Below are 21709 nucleotides of genomic sequence, written 5' to 3'. Positions count from 1 at the left end.
AGGGAGCTGTTTCGCACAATATTATTTTTTTTTACTATCAACAGCTCTCCATTGCTTGTTACCAAATAAGTTTTTCTGCTAAAATTATTTTGTAATTATCAATAGTGTCCAGTGCCTTTTAAACAATTTCTCCAAAATGTAAAATTGGTAGAAACATGATTGACACTAGAGACCCTTGACCCTTGACCCATCCTAACAGAGTGATGAAGGGCATCAGCTATCCAGACATGAGGGTTCACGGTACCTGAAGGGTAATGTCAGCCGGAGCGAGTCCCAACGTTATAAGGCAGGTTCACCTTCATCAACCCTGGGATCTTCACTATTCTATTAATCAACTATGGACTAAACTTGCTTCTTGTACATGCTGTTTGACATGCAACCCGCTGTTTGATTCTTAACAGACCTTTATCACGGTGTAGCCATCTTTCTTTAATCCCGTTTGAATGAATGGAACCTGTTGAGGCTGAGGAGGCAAATTAGTCTGGCTTCTTTCTGTTTTATGAGAATCAACGTCCATAATTGTTCTTGTGCACAGGCAACATGAACAAAATGGCAGGGCCATGATAATGGACCTGGCAGAGCCATGATAATGGACCTGGCAGGACCATGAGATAGGACCTGGCAGGACCATGAGATAGGACCTGGCAGGACCATGAGATAGGACCTGGCAGGATCATGAGATAGGATCTGGCAGGACCATGAGATAGGACCTGGCAGGACCATAATAATGGACCTGGCAGGACCATGATAATGGACCTGGCAGGACCATGAGATAGGACCTGGCAGGACCATGAGATAGGACCTGGCAGGACCATGAGATAGGACCTGGCAGGATCATGAGATAGGACCTGGCAGGACCATGAGATAGGACCTGGCAGGACCATGAGATAGGACCTGGCAGGACCATAAGATAGGACCTGGCAGGATCATGAAAATGGACCTGGCAGGACCATGATAATGGACCTCATAATGGACCTGACAAGACAATGATAACGGACCTGGCCAGGACCATGATTAACAGACCTGGACAGGACCATGATAATGGACCTGGCAGGAACATGATAATGGACCATTGTCCTATTTTAATCACTCAAACAAATTTTACCTAAACAAGGATGGAGATAAATTTAGTATGGTCCCTTGTTATAAAACGAGAGAGTGACCTTTCATTGTCAATGCACACAAGGCACCATACAGGGAACCAGACTGAAATTGCCTTGTACTTTTACCTCTAAACCAGTCCAACAGCTATCACTTCACACAGATAGGGAGTCAAACAAAGATGGCAATATTGTGATAAAGGTATATTCTGCTTACAGGACATGTCCAAACGAATGACTTTGGCAGTAGCTATGGCTAGATTGCTTAAAGGCGTATTCTCCCAGTTTGATGCTGCAGCAATCGACATAGCTGCAGCCAAAGTCACTTGAATTTTAACATGGCTTAACATTTCACTTGATAGCATGGTACCAGAGAGAACGCACAGCAGCTATAAGCATGGTTAACTCCCGTTTCAATTGACATGTGGCATTCACTATGAGATATGATCTTGTTTTAGAGGCCTATTTCGAAAAGATTCTAAGCAGACATTTGTTGCTTAGCAGAAGTGGATTACCAGAACTCTATCTTTGTGTACTATTGTTTCAACTGTTTCCATCTTTCACTTTGCAAAAAGGAATTCATTGAGTCACAATTTGGACCTGACAGCTCTTTGAAATACGCCTCATGTTTATCTGTCTATCAGCCATAAGCCTTTTTGAGGTATGGCGGACGTGATATGAGTGTACTGTTTGGTTTGGGTGTACACAGACAGACTTACCAAAACTTTTCAGTGTTGTAGCATTGTGTGCGCCATATCTCAAAAAGGCTTATTTGGTTTATCTGCCTCATGCTCATAAATTACCCCATCTTCAGTCAATGAGGAGTTAGTATTGATTTAGCGTGAGAACTGCAGCAACAGCATACGAGTTAAGCAGCAGAATCTGAAGTCTCAGATACAGAAGTTGGGGTGTTGTGTCCGAGCAGTCTAGGGCGATGGACTCAAGTTCTGTAATTTACAGAAAGTGGGTTCAATCATGACACTTGTGTCCTTGAGCAAGGTGCTTTATTATTAATGCTTCTCTCCATCCAGAAGTGGAATGGGGTACCAGCGAGAGTTCCGGGGTATTCTGTGATGGACTGGCATCCTGTATTTTGAGTCATTTTATGCCATCGAAACCAGATATGAGCACTTGACTGATGAGCCATATTGGTTCGGTCAGAAGTCTAATTAGAATTGTATCTGGAAAGGAACACTCCACTCTATCTGTCCTTGAGTGCATTGCATGAGTTTCCCTTGGACTGTTGCTCCATTAGGCTATCCATCAAGCTGATATCGGTCACAAAACGCACCAATGCTAAGTTTTAGGCAATTCGCAAATACTTTTGGGGCAGTTAGGGAACTATGCTCTGAGTTGAAATGATTTTTTTTCAAAATAGTGCTATGAAGATGGTGTGAGTTTGGCCGGGGAAATGTACACCAAACCCCAACAATTTTTGACCTTGATTTGCAATTAACAGGATGGTAGTGTGGCTTTTGTAGCATGGCATTCCCGAAATGCAATTTTAAAAACGCTAACTCGAATTGTCTCCTCATGAGAATGTTCTGATGCATAGTGTCTTGCATGCTCCACATTCACCCATGTTTTTCACATTACTAATATTCACTTAACCAGTAACTTTTCATCAATATAATCTAGGCTACAATAATACGCATAAACCAAGTTTAAAACTGTAAGTTTGTCAAAGGAAGTTTTGGTAAATATTTGAACTTTGGACTAAAACAGTGATCCTCAATAGAAACAGTTCCAGAAAGTTCACGACAGCAATTCCATGTAAACGTCTGTAAGGTGCTAATGGTTCCGAAACGAACAAGTGTTATTGAACATTTTTGCAATTAAGATCCTTCACAGAACCAGTTTTGATCCAGCCTTTCCATGAAAGGCCTGCAGCCGAGTTCATAAAAATGCTAGGATAAATCCGATACAGGTCCAATGTGCCCTAACATCTATGAATACAGAATGTCCTAAGATTTTTCCTAAAGTTAGGAAGAGTTTCGGTGGAATCGACTCACTTAGGACAGCCTTGAGTATTTAATATCTCCGGAGTTTAGTTTATACGCCTCTCGTAATATTTATGCATGGTCATAATTCTTGCCCAAAATGAGGCGATGGGCGCACGTCCCCCATCACTTGCAGTGGCTGCGCCCATCTCCTCTTTTTGGGTTAGCATTGTGGCGTACCTTATGCATAAATATTAAGAGAGGTGTATTGAGATCTGTATAAATTGATGATTTTATAACCAGAAACCACTATAGCATGATGCACTTTTTGCACTTTTAAGACGACATGAGCTCCTGATAATGAAGTATTTAATGGACCCTTCCCATGAAATATGCTAATCACATTCACACATGCGTACAGACCCTGTTGGATGGCAAACGCCATAGAGTTGTGCACTAAGCAGACGCGCAATCACGTCTGCGTGCTGCACCCATTAGCTGTGTACAAAACAGCGCGATGTTCCCTCATTTTGCCAACCAAAACATGAGTGCTCACGCGCTATGTGCAATTTACATATTTCATGGGAAGGGTCTATTGTGTAAGGATACATTATGATGACTTGGTCCTCTTGAGTTATATGTACGCATGTTATTATTTTCACATTTTGAGGCAAAATCGTCAGCTCAGGACAATAAGGTCATTGGTGCAGTTTGCATGGGTTTCATGAATTAGCTTTTGCATATTATTCTGGAGCTCCTGGTAAATGGAGTTTATTTATCAAGAGTAGTCGCCAAAGTATTTGTATTTGAAACATCCAGTTTAAAAGAATAACATTTAATTGTGTATTTTAATTTATTTTTATTTTTCAAGAAACATCCAGTTTCTAAGAATAACATTTAATTGTGTATAATGATTTCTTTTGATTAACATTTTTCACTTCCAGCTTTTTGATTATTTCAAGAATGAAATTGCAATTACTGACCTTGTAGCACTGAGCTGACAAAATGACCTTTCCAACCCCACAAACCATAGTAGTTATTCAATTATCTTTGTTTCATACATAACTTCTGCACATACCAACCAATGGTTGTTGTTCATAACATTTGTATGCAATCGACACTCTTTCAACCCGTTCGATATATGCCTGTATGTAAAATAACATTTCATAAATCTGGAAGAAACACAATATTTGGATTGTATTCTTTCGCAGTCGATGACTGTCTACCAATCAGGATTTTATCTTTGTTCCACCACCTTGCTATGTGGTTCCACCAATTAAAAACGTGGTATGGCTCATGAATATGTATGAAGTATGATAATAATTGCATGATTCTTTTTGCGGTTCGTGTGGTGGTTCCAAGATTTGAGTATCCTTTAAAAAAAAAAAAAAAAAAACTGATATGAAATACACAAAGAACATACCATCTAGAAGCTTGGCATTCCCTTTTGAATTTATTTTACATAGTACTCTTGCGTTAAACGAGAGGAGATATTTGAACAAGAAAGTGTCTATCCCTACATCCATACATCTCATGAAGAACATGCATAATCAAAAACTCATAATTCATCTGTCACTTCGACATAATACTCAATTTTCAATTTTTGTTTCTCTTCACTTACAATTTAATCCTCACTACTCAAATTTTTCAAAAAGATTTAATTTCAAAGACCATAATCCATCTAGAAAACTTTCTGTTCATTCTTATGAATTTTGTTTGTTTTTTTATTGCTCAGGATTCGCCAGCTTTCCAACAACGGAAGAGTTGTAAAGTGCGCCCTCGCTCAATCATCATGAGAGGTATTCAATTCTTCTTTATACCATGGGAACTCTTTATTGACATATATATATATATATATATATAGATTTAGCCCTGGCGGCCTTACACTTTTGTATTGTACTACAGTGACAGCCTGGATATCAGGGTCCATTTCTGGGGTGGACAAATTTCAAAGCTTCATACTCAAATCTTGACTGCAAGAAACCACTAATTTCAACAGATGCACATTTTCAGCATACACTTTTCTGCCTTATATTCCTTACAACTTTGCATTTTCGTGGAATAATGCAGCTCTCAACATTAAGAAATTCCTGTTTTTGATCAATTCTCACAGTCTGCCGTACGTACGCAAAGTGCACGACGCGCATACCTTGCTTTGCGTTTGCGTGTTAACGCTGTGCATCGAGAAAAAGTATAACATGCGTCTTGCGCGCAAATGTACATGCACGGTAGCAGACAACACTGTGAGAAAACAATTTTTTAACGTTGGGAGCTGCATTATTTCATGAAAATGACGGATTTGTTAGGAATATGTATGACAACCAAAACCCATCGCAGAAAAATGTATGCTGCCATGGAATGTGAAGCCTCCTAACTCGAGACTAGTCTAGTCTAAACTCTTTTGTAAAATCCACCCCATGAGTGTTTCATTTGACCTTTCCCTTCCTCTATAGGTCAAACCATTTACTGGTGCTTATTGGGTTCTTCTTGAAATTGGGTCCAGGTCTAAATCATGATTGGTAATGACTAATATTGTACCATTCCTTCAAAACCATTGTTTATACCTGCAGATTTTGAGTTTAGTGTAGCTGAGGTAGACAGTGCAGACTCCCTTGACACTACCGATGGTGGGGCCCCTTCAAAGCCGATCGCTAGTCCTACCCCTACCTCCAAGCCCACATCCCCAACCCCTAAACTCTATCAGCAGACCAAGAAAGCATCGAAGCAGACAGTCAAGGCTTTTGATGAGCTCTCCAACTCTCAGGCGGGGACTCTGACTGACTTAAGGAAGAACAGACCAAGAGCACCAAGACAGCGGCCCTCCCGGCCAGTTATCAAACCGGCAGCACCGCTTGAAAGTGTCAATGCATCTGCTGTGGATAGTGGAGTGACTGATTTCTTCTCTGCTGGTCTTACTGACTTAGGTGTACCAAACAACCAGACCCAGTTAAACACTTCACAGAATGTGTGAGTAATAATTTAGACTGAGACTTCTGAATCATCTAGCCTACAAATAAAAGACCATAGTTACATTACCGTGGCTGCTGAGTGACTACTGAGACAAACTCTGGTTTATTTCTTCTTATCGATTGATTGGGGAGGGTGGTGGAGGACTTTCTACCTGTTTAGACGCAGGACAAAAGGGATTCGTTAGGTGCTCTGTCCATCTGTGGATGTCCTCACTTTGACCCAGGTCCCAAACCAATGAGGATGTCACTAAGCCGAAGGAATGCGGGAACAAAGAGAAGTCTCCTTGATTTACATGGGCCTAATTTCATAGAGCTGCATCAGTAAATGATATTGCAAAATGTTCAGTTTGGTGAAAATAGCCACAAGTTGTATCAATTAAAAAACAATGTTCAAAAATAGTGTTGAACTTGTTGGAAACAAAGCAGAAATGTTGAACTTGGTCACAACATCTGTTAACATGACTGAATGGTATGCTAACATTCATCCGCCCATGCCAACCAGAGCAGTTTGAGTTTGGGTATTAAAATAGACTAGCCAACAAAGCTGCCCAGTCCTACATTGATATTCTCCACTGTTCTTCGTTCTTCCATCCAGACTTTCTACTTGTAACTGTTAACAGTGTGTAATAAACAGGAATTATGTATTTTGTATCACACAGAGATGATCACTCCCCAGACACTGGCAAGTCTAAGAAACCTATGAAGAAGATAAAGGGAGGATTATTCCACAAGAATAAAGCTAAAGATGAAGACAAACAAAAGAAGGAGGACAAGAAAGAAGAGCCTGCATCCGGCAAGAAAAAGTATGTGCTGACTCACTTCCATTAAAGCTTTCACTAAAGGGTCTGGGTACTTTTTGTAGAACACAAAACACAATGTCCACAGATTTACATTAAACTCGCACAGTTTGAAGATAATGATGGTAGAAAGCTTCCCTTAAAATATTACTTGCTGAGGTGCTGTAGTTTTTGAGAATTGTCTAAAACAAGTCCTGAAAATTATTTTAGCATGAAAAAGCGTATTTTCGTGACATTGCTTTACTCATTTCTCCAACACTACACCACCTCGGCAAGTAATATTTAAAGAGAAGCCTTCTACTAAATGTATCTTTATCTTCAAACAGTGTAAGTTTAATGTGAATCTGTGGACATTGTGTTTTGTGTTCCAAATGTACCCCAATTCTTTGAAGGTAAGGTATACATTTGTAGGCAGGGCCAGTGTCAAGGAATTTTCCCCCGCATCCTAATAATGGTTTCTAAAGTAGAGATATTACTCTCCATATCTGTCATTCAGGTTCCGGCTGTTCAAGAGGAAACAATCCATGCCTATGGAGGAGCCGGATCAGGCCAAGCCAGAGGGAGGCAAAAGACGTGAGAGCCAGCCCGTGGCTACAAAATCACCTCCAGAACCCGCTCCTACTCCTGCTCCCACTCCAATAGTTGAAGGTAGAGTTGAAACTAATTAAATGAGAATAACTAGTTCTTTTAGAGCACATTTTAAAATAACTGTATCCATTGGCTTTACATTAGTGCCCTGGGCCCAATTTCATGGCTCTGCTTACTGCCGAATTCTGCGCATACGATCACAATTCCCCGCTCACGTGCAAGCGCCGAATTTCTGCGCAAGCCTTGTAAGCGTAGAATGCCTAGTAGCGTGGAGTACGCACGCGCAAAAGCCAAAATTCGCCGCTTACCCATGAAATAGCTTGCCGTAAGCACAGAATTCCCTGCTTCCATAAGTGCAGATTCTGTGCTTACGGTATGCAGAGCCATGAAATTGGGCCTACATGTAGGTCATTGGGTCAATAACATTTCTGTAATTTTTCTCAGTTACTTTGTAACACTATTGTTGTAATGCATACAGTAACATTATTACAATAGTATTCAGATGATGCCTTAATATGAACACTTCCTTTCAAAAGCTAACTCAACCCTCCTAGTTATTGTATCTTAATAGCAGAGTCCAAAGATTACAAAATAGTGCAGCTCGTTTAATATGTTCCACACCCTTGAGAGAACATATTACCCCATCACTTTAGGGAACTTCATTGGCTACCAATTAGAGAACAAATCCATTTTAAGATTGCTCTTCTCGTTTTTAAATAACAAAACTACACCTCATTATATTACCACTTAACTGTATCATTACACTCCTCCAAGATTTCTTCGGTCTACACTTGACATCACTCGCTTGAATGTTCCCCGAGCAAACAAAATTATAGGTCAAAAGGCTTTCAGTGTGGCTGGGCCAATGATTTGGAACAATCTCCCATCTGCCAGTAGGGAATCTACTACTCTATCTGCTTTTCGTAAAGTCCTTAAGACTCACCTTTTTTCTAGTTAATTTCTTTATAGTGCGCTATGATCTAGATGGAATTGCGCCTTATAAATTCTAATTGTTATGTTGTTATGTTGTTAATACTTTATTTTCCTGATTAAAGAATCTTGTTCAGGAAGTATGACAATCTTTTCATCTCCACAGCACAAAGCAAACCCCTCAATGAAGAGCTGTCTCGAAAGGTGACTGAGAAGAGAGCAATGCTGGTACCAAAGAATCAGAAGTCAATCAAGACAACCACCAGCCCAATTAAAAACCCTGAACCAACTCTTGGAACAAAAGATGAACCCAAGACGGAACCCAAGACGGAACCCAAGACGGAACCCAAGACCGAACCCAAGACCGAACCCAAGACCGAGCCCAAAGCCGAACCCAAACCCGAACCCAAGGCTGAACCCAAGGCTGAAACAAAGCTAGAACCAAAAGCCGAACCAAAGGCCGAACCCAAAACCGAACTAAAGGTCGAACCCAAGACTGAAACCATGGCTGAGCCCAAGTCCGAACCCAAGGCAGAATCAAAGATTGAACAAAAGGCTGAACCCAAGGTGGACCCCAAGGTCTCTGAAGAAGGCGCCAAAGCCCAAGCTAGCAAGGAAGATGTCCCACCTGTAGATAATACCCAAGTGAGCCCAAACCCTGATGAGGTTTCTGGGAAGGAAGACGGTGATGCTGCTGTTGGTGATAACAAAGAAACCCCTGAGGAGACGGTGGAAGAAGTTGTACCTAAGGAGGAGGAAAAGAAGGTTGTCGTGGAGAAAAGGAAACCCCCTGCAGGTGCGATGATGCTGGGAGGTACCAATATGCTGCAGGAGATGAAAATAAAGCGAGAAAAGAAGGCTGCTGACCGAGCAAGTAGGGTGAGTATACATACAACTAAATATTTGTAAAGCACCTTTACATCAAGATCAAAGCGCTGAAAAGGGCAAAACCAATGAGTTCTGAGAGTTTTTTGAACAATGTCAAAGAGTTACAATTTCTGATGCGCACTGGGAGGTTGTTCCATATTAGGGGAGCAACAAAGGAGAAAGTCCGGTTGTGAGCAGATGAGAGTGTTCTGATGGTTAAGTGATCTGTTAGATCAGATCTGGGCCCAATTTCATGGCTCTGCTTACCACAGAATTCTGCGCTTACGGATTTCTTGTATCACACAACTCTATGATACGAAAGCGCAGAATTCCGTGGTAAGCAGAGCCATGAAATGCAATATAGCAAGATAGTTGAGTAGGAACAGACCATGTCAGCTCTAATAACTCTCTATGTAATTTATATAAACAGATTTTGAACGCTTTTTAAACGATTATGGTCTTGTTTTGTTATATTTTGCATAGGAAATCCTGGAGAGTCAGACTCCTAAAGTGGACGAAGCGGCTTCAAAAGAAACCACTGAGAGCCCAGCAGTTCCTGGTTCCCCAGAGAAGCCCTCGCCCAAACTGAACCTAGTGATCCCAGTGGTAACCTCTCCAGAGCCAGGATCCCCAAAAGCTGCAGGATCCCCATCTTTCATTAAGCCTTCTCTTTCGCCAAAGGTGATGTCCCCACTAGCATCCCCACGAAAGTCACCTCTCGCCAAGGCAGCTAGTAATCAATTGTCTCCTGAAGAAACTCTCAGTACCTCTAAGGATGACGCTAATGCCAAGGAGGAGAAGAGAGACAGCAGTGTGCTCGTGAAACCCAAACTCCCCGAGGCAACAAGGCCCAAAATTGAAAAGGAGAAACCTCAAATCAAGGGACGACCTCTCTCTGGGAAGTTTGAAATTCCGTCACTGAAATCGACTCCTACTTCCCCGACCAGCCCTGAAATTGTAGCTCCATTTGAGGGAAGTGTGAAGCCTTCGGATATCTTGAAGAGGAATTCCGCAGAGATCAAAGTGAAGTCCCTAGGAGAGGTGCCAAAGAGGAATTCGGTGGAGGTGAAACCTGCAGAGAGTGTTACCCCAAAGCCATCATCCAGACCTGGTTCTACTACCGAAGACAAGCTCCATCAGTCTGCTGAGGGTAAACCAAACGGAGATGCAATCTCCCCAAAACCTAGACCCAAGCCTCCAAAGAGACCTGTTGCTTCTGTACCCGTAGTTGCCAAAAAACCTGGTGGTAAGTTGATTAACCGCTTAGAGACCATTCATATCTGTATAATCATCACCATACGCGCTTACGTTACAAATCCGGTTGACATTTTTTTGCATTGTTATTATCAGGAAAAATGTACCTACCTAACAGATACATCAAGGCGCTAAGTATATACCAACTTTCTGAAAGATAGGTTATTAAAGTGATGAACTGTGAGACCCAATTATGTAGCACCTTATAAGGGTTTACCAGGTGCTATGGCGCATACAGTAGCCACAGCCAGGAACACCACGGCAAACCCCTTCGCTATTGATAAGTGCAATGGGTTCTTTTGCATGTGTTACACAACACATGGGACCAATGGCTTTATGTCCCATCCTAAAGGACGAAGCAATGGTTAAGTGTATTGCTTAAGCACACAAGTGTCATGGCTGGGGATTCGAACCCACACTCTGCTGATCAAAAAAATCAGAGTTTGAACTCGGAATTTGACACTTCCATTATACATGGTTTTGTTTTAGATTTGTAGATTTGACGTTTACATGGGAAACATTGGAAAATGTATACTCGGTCCGATACCTTTTCTTGGAAAATGTGTACTCGGTCCGATACCTTTTCTTGAAAAATGTGTACTCTGGCCGATACTCTTTCTTGGAAATTTATATTCGGTCCGATACCTTTTTTTTAACCCTCTTGATTGAGTGTAAGTAGTTCTTATTTTGTGGCCATGTGGACATTCGAGTACAAGCCGCTCGTGGCCGCTATGGTCTCTAAAGGGTTAAGGAGCAATCTTCTGATCCAAGAGCATCTCATATTGACATATCAATCACCTTTGCTCAGACCTGATACTAAAACGAGTGTATTTCAAGATAATTGATACTTTATGTGTCCTGAGTTTGGCTACCAAAACTTGGGAACTGTACATTCTTTTCAGTGAGTGAGTGTGTTTACACCGACATTACTTGGGTCATTTTGCTTCATGGATGAACAGTTATTATACCTGGTGCAGTCAGCAGCCCCACTGGTTTGTTCATGATCCAATTAAAAGATTATAGTTCGCTGTTTGGACAAGGAATTAGATGAAGATAACAGGTGTGAGTTGGTAAAGACAAAAAGGATGTATTATTTGACAATGATATATTATGTCTTCCCTCATATCAACCAGCCGTCGATTTCACAAAACTCTTCCTAACTTAAGACTAAATAAGAACTTAGGACGAGTCCCTACCCTGCACTGTAGCATGCAGACTTTAAGATTAATCCTAAGTTAGGACGAGTTGTTAGGACGAGTTAACTCGTCCTAACTCGAGATAAGACGAGTCCTAACTATTTGTGAAATCGACCCCTGGGTCTTAGTTTGTTTGATTGACTTGATTTGAATTTCTGTATTTGACAGTCTCTCTGAGGAAACAAAGCTCTCCTGTTGTCAGTGTAAATGACCTTCCATCTAAGCCTGAGGTCAGACCAGAAGGCAGTCCACAGAAAGGTTACTCACTACCCAAGAGCCAGCCTAGGACTGCACCATGTAAGAAGACAAAATAAGGAGTGGATTTTGCTCTCCTTTGTCAGTTTCTCTTGTGGTTTATAACTTGATATTTGAAAGAAAAGGTTGCATCCCCTGAAGGTGATACATCTGTTTCACAGGTTGTATCTTAAATACACTGGACACTATTGGTAATTGTCAAAGACCAGTCTTCTCCATTGGTGTATCTCAACATTTGCATAAAATAACAAACCTGTGAAAATTTGAGTTCAATCGGTTGTCGAAGTTGCGAGATAATAATGAAATAAAAAGTACCCTTGTCAAACGAAGTTGTGTGCTTTCAGATGCTTGATTTCGAGACCTCAAAATTCTAAATCTGAGGTCTCGAAATCAAATTCGTTGAAAATTACTTCTTTCTCGAAAACTACCTTACTTCAGAGGGAGCCGTTTCTCACAATGTTTTATACTATCAACAGCTCCCCATTACATGTTACCAAGTAAGGTTTTATGCTAATAAATATTTTGAGTAATTACCAATAGTGTCCACTGCCTTTAATCGTGGGTGTTAACTATGGCTGTACGACAGCAACAGAGATATTAACAAATCAGGGAGATCGAAAACATAGGCAGTAGAGCTTTTGATGCATTGATTATTTCTGCCTACAGTTTGTCCACGGCATTGTGGTCTAAGAGCTAGATATATTTGAAATTTGTTGAAAAGATTGTTACTTGTAAGTGGCCATTTGTTTTCCATATAGCAAACGAAAGTTGCCAAGCTTATTATTTTGAAAGCAATTGTTAGAAACTATCCTTTCCTCTTTGCATGAGATTCTCCTCTCGTTAATGCAAACTAACTCCTCATATTTTTTTTTTTACAAATAAAGACCTGTTAACAACTGTTACCAAACTTTGGTTTGCTGTTCTATTTCTAGATTTCAGACAGTGTGCTCATGCCCACTATCTCTTTTGTTTTTAACTCAGCTATTGCAACCAAGCCTCGCTCCAGGTCCTTAGAGCCTAGCATGGCGGCCAAAGTAGAGTTTAAGGTTCCAACAGCAGGTGTCCGAGGGTCTGCCCTCCTGGAAGCACCTGGCAGTGGGTCTAGTAATAAGAGGGACTCTACCCTCTCCAAGGAAAGCGATGATGAGACAATACAAGATACTGATGAATATTCAGCTATTTGAGCCACTCCTCTCGGCCCCTCTAACAGCAAGTTAACCAACAGATTCTCTCCCCAGGAACCAGTGACCTGTACTTTATTTACAGATTTCAAGACGTGCATGTTTGAAACAAAAACAGAGTTTATTTTTCAACTATTTTTTAAGTGTTGTTATTTGGTACCCCAGTAGAGGCTTAATTGTTTAGGGGTTCCCCAACTACTATCTATTTTGTGTCAAGTAGGCATGAAACGTTACATGATTGAGAGACAATAGAGTGTTTAAGCTTTGGAAATCACAATGAAATTCTTAAGAGTTGTGAAGAAAAAAACCCATGAAAAACTGGAAATTAATCCATATGCTGTTATTGCTTTATTTTTATTAGACAGATTTATTTTGGCTATATGCAGAGAATGCATTGTTTAGTTAGCCACTTAATATTGTGATGAGTTAGTGTAGTATATGAAGGGTGTGGACGTGGGCAATTTTAGCTGGTAACTTGGAGGAAACCAACTTCACTACATGCAAAAGGTACATGTACACCTTAACATAACATAACATAACAATTAAAATTTATAAGGCGCTATTCCATCAAGATCATAGCGCACTAGAAAGAAATTAACTTGGGAAAAAAGGTGATTCTTAAGCAGATAGAGTATTAGATTCCCTAATGGCAGTACGGAGATTGTTCCAAATCATGGGCCCAGCCACACTGAAAGCCTTCTGACCTAGAACTTTGTTTGCTCTGGTAGTGCAAAAAGAGGCATTTTTATCAATGGCTTATTTCTCCACGGGAATTGTTTTCTTTTTTAATTTATAACTTCTTTTTTTTTCTGCTGGAGATTGCATGTAACTGGTTGCCTTTTATTTTTTATTTTTCTGATCACATAAGATCACATGTGTTCAAAGTGGGGACCATGTACAACAATAGCCTTGCTCAAGGCAGTCAAATTACTCACTCTGTAAAAAGACCGCCGCTGTATAAAAACCCACCCATGCACTGTGCCTAAATTGTGTGTAACCACGAGTGTGGATGACTTGTGTGCACAGTAGTCGTACGATGTGACAGTGTGCATACGGGTGGGTCGTGCGGTGTGATTACACGCACCACGCACAGTGTATACGGGTGGGTTTACAGGGGCGTCTTTTCGGAGTGAATAATGCGACTGCCTTGAGCAAGGCTAGTACAACAATGGTTCCCTAAACCTTAACCTTCTTGCCGCTTTTGTGATGAAACGTTTATTTAGCATTGATGTAGGATGTAGTTTCATGACAAAGAAGTGAGATTTAGAAACAGAATTCTATGTCTGCTTCAGAGCTAAACTTATATTATGATACAATCAATGAATAATGGAACATATATTTTTGATAACTGAATGAAAAGATTATTTTTTTAACATTGACCCTTGGTAGATTTTAGGCTATAGAATGACATTCCAGATTTTTTGCTGGCACACATTATTTGGCTTAGTTTTAGAAAAATAAAAATGAGCATTCCACAGAGTGTAAGTGAACTAGACATATAATTTAATCAAGTGACCAATATGTTCAATTACAAATATTTTAAGCACAGATACTAGGTACAAAATAAAAATATATTCATAGACAATTTATGAACAAAAACTTGTACATAACCTATGTAGAGGACAGAACTAGAAAAGCAATCAACACCACATATTTTGGTGTTTTTATTGTATGATGTTGTGTACCAAAGTGGCCATTTAAAGGCAAAGTGCACAATTGTTTTCATGAGAAGTGTTGGTAAGGTCCCACAACTTTACATCTATCTGCAGTGGTGATTTCACACCCATGTATTGAGTACACAGTCAGGAATCTCTATTTTCAAATATTTTTAAAGTAGGACTTCTCTGACATTGGTGGTGCCGATTTTTATTTAAGATTCTTGATTCAGAGCTCTAAATGTTACCCGTGGTTTAGAGAGAGGCTCTGAAGTTGAATTAAATTTTATGATGCAATCATTTTCCATTAGACAACATTCTTATGAAAGTAGAAAAAAAGGGTGCAAAGATCAAACCTCAAATTAACAGTGTGAAATTCCCTCCCAGTGCGAATTTCGTCAACATTCCAAAACATCCAATGCCTCACATTTCAGATTATTGGTCTGTGCTTTTTTCTTAATTCATTCCTGAACGTTGATGAAATATTCAATCAAAAAGGCAATGAATTTGACCCTGTGATCGACACAAAATTTCCTCTTTAGAATGAACCACCCAATTTTTGTTAATATCCAATGGCCTCATGTTTAAAATTTCGGTTTGAAAGAGTATGGAATAAAACAACATTTTGCACCTTTTTAAGATAAGAGACTAATACATAAGGACTCTTATCTGTTGGAAAATGAGTACACCACAACACTAAATTTGACCTCTTTAAGCTATACAGAATTAGTGATACATTTTAGCATTTGTATCCAACATAATATTCCACTCACTTATTGGAATTTGTAATTATAAATCATGACAATATTTTTGAATATCCTTTAAATAAACTTGACATTGACAGATAATAGCAGACAGGCAATGGTCATTCCACAATAAAAATACTTGCATTCTTAGTGCAAAGATTACACTATCAAAGAAACCTTAACCGACTTCGCCCAATTTCATAGAGCCATGATGCAAAAATATTGCTTTGCAATTCTGTGCTTATCAAAACAAAATCTCTGCTTATCAAAAACAAGCAGGCAACCAGTCAGACATGTTACATGTGACATGGTAGTTTGGCTGGTAACCTTTTTCTGGTCAGCATGATTTTGTTTTGGTCAGCGTGGTTTTGTTGCGGTCAGCTACGTTTTTGTGCTTAAGCAGCTCTATGAAATTAAGCCTTGTTAGTATGAATACCATTTATGCAAATAACTACTTTTTTTACACAATTTGATACTTAAATCATTACCATTGCACGATACCTTTTATATAGCTCTTTAAGACTTTGGGAAAATTCTAACCCAATAATTTCATATTAACAACTATTCATTTTGCCAAATGCTTCCTTCTAATATTTTGTTTGTTACGACTAATCGATATACCTATGCATGCAAAAGCCAATTGGAACTGGCTGTTTATTTTTGTATTATACCAGTGTACATAGCATGTTGATATGTTTTGCTTAATTGGAAACTTTCATTTACATGTAAGGTTGTAAGGAACATTGTACAAACCTATAGGCAGATTGTCAACATTTTGTAAAAGTTAAAAATCAAATGCAACTAGTAGCTCAAGTTGCTTGATGTTGTTAGAATAGTAAATACCTTTCTTAGGTAGAGCATCTTGGGATATATAAAAGAGATAGCTTATTATATAGCTTTGAAATATAAAGACATATTTTTTTTGCATGAAAATCAAGTCATATCCAGTTGTAACAGTACTTGTCAAAAACGCGAGACTTGTCAAAAACGCGAGTGTTATTATTTTATTATTAATTATATTTATTTTTTACATTTACGTTAAATCCACAATTGTGAGAATGAAAAGCTTGAAGAAAATAACGTAAGTAGTGCTTTAAAAAGTAATGCATTAATAAATTTAAGTAATGAAATAATTATTATAAATTATGTTTAAGATGATCAGTTAGAAATTTTCAACATAGAAGATGTTTTGGAGGTCACAGTTAAAATTCCCAATGGTGCCTGTCTGTGGGTTTCTGTGTCCCCCAACAAGACTTTTTGTGTCAGATCTGAGTGTTTTGTAATGAACACATGACCAAAAGTTAACGAATTTGAGTTGAGTATAACAATGTATGGGTAGGAATTGTGATAACTTCTAATGAGTACACTATTGCAGAAGAGAATACTGTGAAGTAGTAGTTTCTGGGTGAGTTTGACTTTATTGTTTAATTTGTACTCAAGCAGTGGTACTGATCCATTGTAGTTGTGTTGGATTTGTTGTCCAGAGCTCACAACTCTTCCTGGTTCTGCAGAGAGAAATCCCTGAAAATATGCAAGTCTTCCATTTTTTGATGAACTAATTTGAAAATCTCCCTGACTATGGAAACCTTTTCCTTACTATGTTAAATGTAATTCTAAATATCTAAATATTGCAAGAAGCAAATGTTTGCAAGTAGGATTTGAAACTTTGCATGGTGGAAATACGATATAGAAAGGTTTGCGGTAACGCCATGTAAAGACTATCTCTAATGAAGACGATCAGAGCATACTGATCGAAACGTCGAGTTGAAACCAACAGTTCATTGCAGAACCACCCCAACTTATTAGAGATAGTCATGACATGGTGTTACCGCAAACCTTTCTATATCAAATGTTTGCAGTTCTGTTTGAGACATAACGACATTTGTGACTAGGCGAAATCTTGAAATCTTGAAAGTATACAAATGTATGTGAGATGAAAACCCAGCACTGTTTAGGAAAAACGGTACAACAATTAGGCCTATGACCTATAATGGGAGACTTTCTGGACGCTTGGTGGCAGCAGACCTACCAGGTAAAATCCATTGTTCTACGTAAACAATGGAAATTTACCTGGTAAGTCTGCTGCCACCTAGCGCCTCAAAGTCTCCTATTATGTAATCAGCCGTCGATTTCAGCAAACTCTTCCTAACTTGGGATTAATCTTGGGACTTAGGACGAGTTAAGTTCCGTGTCCAAAGACGTTGAGTATTGAACCCATCCTAAGTTAGGATGAGTAACTCGTCTTAACTCCGGATAGGATTAATCCTAGCGCTTCATGAATTCGGCTGCAGGATTTTTGCTTGATGAACGGTTCACATTGGATGAACGTTTCCCATGATTTAGTTGCATTTATTTTTGTTTTACTAAAAGTCTGATCCCCACAGTATTATTATCCCAAAGTGTTATGAGTTTTTAAGAATTAATAAAAAGGCAGGGTGCTTATTAATATATATTTCTATGCAGAATTAACAATGATCTCTTATACAGTGAGACACAGTTGACACAGTGAAGAAAATCACAATGTATCTTTTCCACTCTAAAGATGTTTATTTGCATAGTTTAGATCATGTTTATGTACAGTAAGAAGCATTAAATGGTAAAGACATTTTAAAGACACTGGACACTATTGGTAATTGTCAAAGATCAGTCTTCTCACTTGCTGAATCTCAAAATATGTAATAAAATAACAAACCTGTGAAAACTTGAGCTCAATCGGTCATCATTGAAGTTGTGAGATAATAATTAAAGAAAAAACACCATTGTCACACGAAGATGTTTTCAAAAACTACGTTACTTCAAAAACTACCAACCTCTCCCCATGACTCGTTACCAAGTAAGGTTTTATGCTAACAACTATTTTGAGTAATTACCAATAGTGTCCAATAAGTCTAAGTATAAAGTTATTTATTTTGGTTAGCAGAGATCATTTGTAGCATTCTGTATTCTAAATGTTGGTCTTGGTAAAGAGGACTGTTCTTTCATCTGCTACGTGATATCTTTCATTTAATTATACTCATTTCATTAGTATAATCCATCATATAAAATAGTATAACTATTGTTTAAAAAAAAGAAACACTTGTGTTTCCCTCATTATATTTTATTTAATTAATCAACTAGAATGTCTTTATTTTATTGTAAATTCCTACGTATAATTAGTCCAGCAATTAGGTGTTATTCCATACTGTATTTTTTATTCCATATATTAATCATTTGTCAATACTCAGATAAGAACAATTATAAAACTTTATTTTATATGAGCGTAAAAAGACAAGAACCTAACTGCATGTAATGTTTTGAAAGGGGGAAAAAAGGATGGTAATTATTACAAAAGTAGTTATGTTCGGGTTAATTTCTTCATGTATAGGTATGGTACATCATTGCTTTGTGGAAGAGCAAATAAATGATTTCACCAGTTTTCAATTGACACTATTACAACAAACCTGTAAAGATTTCATCATATTAAGGTTAACAGTTTGAGAAATTGCCCAGGTATAGTTGTCATGTCTGGGATTTGTGGACATTTATATCCGCTATAATTTTGATTTATAAACAAAAACAAAGAAGAGTATTTTTTTCAAGCTTTTGAAATTAAAGCTTTGAGGTGAAAAACCCTTTATAAGATATGTTTTCTCTTTATGTTGGGGATCTTTTTGAACACCAACATGTTGTCCTGCAGAATTCTTGGTTAGTTCCTCATGCCTGACCTTAAAGGCACTGGCGCTATTGGTAATTACTCAAAAAGATTGTTACCATAAAAACTTACTTGTTAACGATCAATGGAGAGCTGTTGATGGTATAAAGCATTGTGAGTAATGGCTCAAACATTGTGAGTAATGGCTCCCTCTGAAGTAACATAGTTTTTGAGAAAGAAGTAATTTCTCACTAAAATGTTTGAATTTGATTTTGAGACCATAGAATTCGAATTTGATGTCTCGAAATCATGCAACTGAAAGCACACAACTTGCGACTATTTGAGCCAGAATTTTCACAGGTTTGTTATTTTGTGCATATGTTGAGACACACCAAGTAAGAAGACTGGTCTTTGACAATTACCAATAGTGTCCTGTGTTTTTAAACATGAATAAAACCTTTTGTCAAGACTTCTTCATTTGAACCAATCTAGTAGTCTATGACACAAAAGAGAATTTGACATTGCATTGATTTCAATAGTGTTTTGTTTAGAGGCACTGGGGTCGATTTCACAAAGGGTTAGGACTAGTCCTAACTTAGGACTAGTCCTAGGTGATAGACAAATTGCATGGATAGCCCTAAGTTAGGACGAGTAAGTGGTCCTAACTCGAGATAAGACTTGTCCTAACTCTTTGTGAAATCCACCCCTGGACTCCTTTGGTAATTGCCAAATACCAGATTGTGTTCTCACTTGGTGTATCCCGACATTTGCATAAAATAACACACCTGTGAAGAATAATGAATGAAAAACACACTTGTTGTTGCATATAGTACTTTGTGTGTTTTCAGATGCATAACAAAAGACTTCAGCTGAAGTCTTTTATTTGAGTGAGAAATTACCTCTTTCTCTGAGAAATTACCTCTTTCTCTGAGAAATTACCTCTTTCTCAAAAACTATGTTATTTAGAGGGAGCTGTTTCTCAATGTGAAGGCTAGTCTTTGACAATTACCAATAGTGTCCACTGCCTTTAAAGTTGAATGAAGACAGGAGAACAAATCATCTTGGCTGAAAGGGAAATTTACACTCTGATAATTATTCCATTACAAATTTCTAATTAACTATCGAGGTTATAGTCATTTGACAACTTTTGAAGCTTTAATTTACATAACTGTCTTTTTTTTACATCTATATATTGGGTAGCAAACTTCTATTTTTGTACAGTGTGTAATTATTATAACAACTTCATAACATGATTGGGAAAATCACAAATAACTCATTATTATCGACCCGTACACTCTGCTTCAAAATATATTTCTTATGAATTAGATTTGTTCAATTAATACTATAGGGGAGGCCATATATCTGATTGGCAGTGATTTGCAATAAGTCTGTTGAAATTGCACAATTTAGAGGTTTAAATATTTAAAAGTTCACAAGATGAATTAATTTAATAGAATCCCACTCACCACTCATTTGGTAGAACATTAATGCAAGAACCTTAAACTGTACACCTCTATAATGATGATACCTTGGCCACAGAAGACTGGATTGTTTTTTAATGGAAATTTTGAATCCATCGATCTAATTTGCTTCTCTGGTCTTTATTGTTGGCTGTTTTAGGACTTACTTTCTTGTTTGATTTGTTGTTGATACAATATTCTGTCTGACATTACATATTTTTGGGGGTAATATCTGTACATATTTAAAACTGATGTTTAGGTTGTGACTCGAGAAGCGAAAAACTTTAAATTTAAAGGTAGAAAAGGAATTTATCAGCAATTTGAAAACAATGAAATAAATATTGAAGTCGTTGCTGCAGATCTGTTTCCTTTGTGAATTTTACAAGAATGGCCCATTTTGATTTTGTGAAAGGTTTGACTCCGTATTTCTGAATAATAATATTGTTTTATACTTCTTTTGTAAAGAAGTTGAGAAGAAAAACAAAAATGTTTTGTCAACAAAATAGATTAAGATAAACTTAAGTTAAACAAAATTAACTGGGGTCAAAGAATTGTTCTTTATAAAATACTGTTCGCCTGTTTTTGTGTTGACATGTTTTAAATTGGTTGTTGTTTATTTTTAACTTGTACATGCATGGCTGTTTTTTTTTATGTTGGCCAGAAGTAATTAAGCTAGTTTGTTTCTCATAATAATAATTGATTTAAAATTACTGCAGACAATTGGTAGAAGCATAGAGCAAGATGGTAAACCAAAATAACATCCAGCATTTGATAGTTGTTTTGCAAAAGGTCTTTCAACTCGGCAAGCGCTGCTTGTACCGCGGAATTTGGCGCGTATCCAATTTTTTTTGACAAAGCAAAGAATTTCGTGCTTTGTTACTTGAATAGCTGAACTTAAAATGGGAGGCGTGGCGTTACCCCGCAATGTGGAAAGTGCTGCCGCACTTCGGCTGGCTGGACGCACGCGCAACATGAACCGCAACCTCAATCAAATGCAATAATGTTTTAATCAAAAAATGTTTTAATCAAAATGTTGTCGCCACCTGGAACTTGAAGAAAATATTTACAACTGGTAGATGTTTTGCAGTGGACATGTGACCTGTTGCAGCTTTATCAACAATAACACAACTTGCAGTTTAC

The 21709-nt window shown here is 38.2% G+C and overlaps 1 protein-coding gene across 2 annotated transcripts in view; it reads left to right on the top strand.

The window, feature by feature from the left end:
• LOC139935125 (capping protein, Arp2/3 and myosin-I linker protein 3-like) overlaps positions 1-20931 on the top strand; it is a 72433-nt gene extending 51502 nt beyond the window's left edge. Inside the window, exons 25-33 of one of the 2 annotated variants that reach the window (XM_071929593.1) lie at positions 200-286; positions 4776-4839; positions 5611-6007; positions 6669-6812; positions 7303-7454; positions 8491-9203; positions 9675-10437; positions 11810-11938; positions 12878-20931. In XM_071929593.1, coding sequence (XP_071785694.1) covers positions 200-286; positions 4776-4839; positions 5611-6007; positions 6669-6812; positions 7303-7454; positions 8491-9203; positions 9675-10437; positions 11810-11938; positions 12878-13080 — 2652 coding nt within the window. In that variant the 3' untranslated portion in view covers positions 13081-20931. The remainder of the gene's footprint in view (positions 1-199; positions 287-4775; positions 4840-5610; positions 6008-6668; positions 6813-7302; positions 7455-8490; positions 9204-9674; positions 10438-11809; positions 11939-12877) is intronic. The other variant, XM_071929594.1, reaches the window with a different exon arrangement.
• The last annotated feature ends 778 nt before the right edge of the window (positions 20932-21709 follow it).

Source organism: Asterias amurensis, chromosome 3 (genome assembly GCF_032118995.1).
Source record: "Asterias amurensis chromosome 3, ASM3211899v1".
In the NCBI taxonomy this organism is placed as follows: Eukaryota; Metazoa; Echinodermata; class Asteroidea; order Forcipulatida; family Asteriidae; genus Asterias; species Asterias amurensis.
The sequence above is the reverse complement of the archived record's forward strand: the minus strand, read 5'-3'. Positions and strand labels throughout refer to the sequence as shown.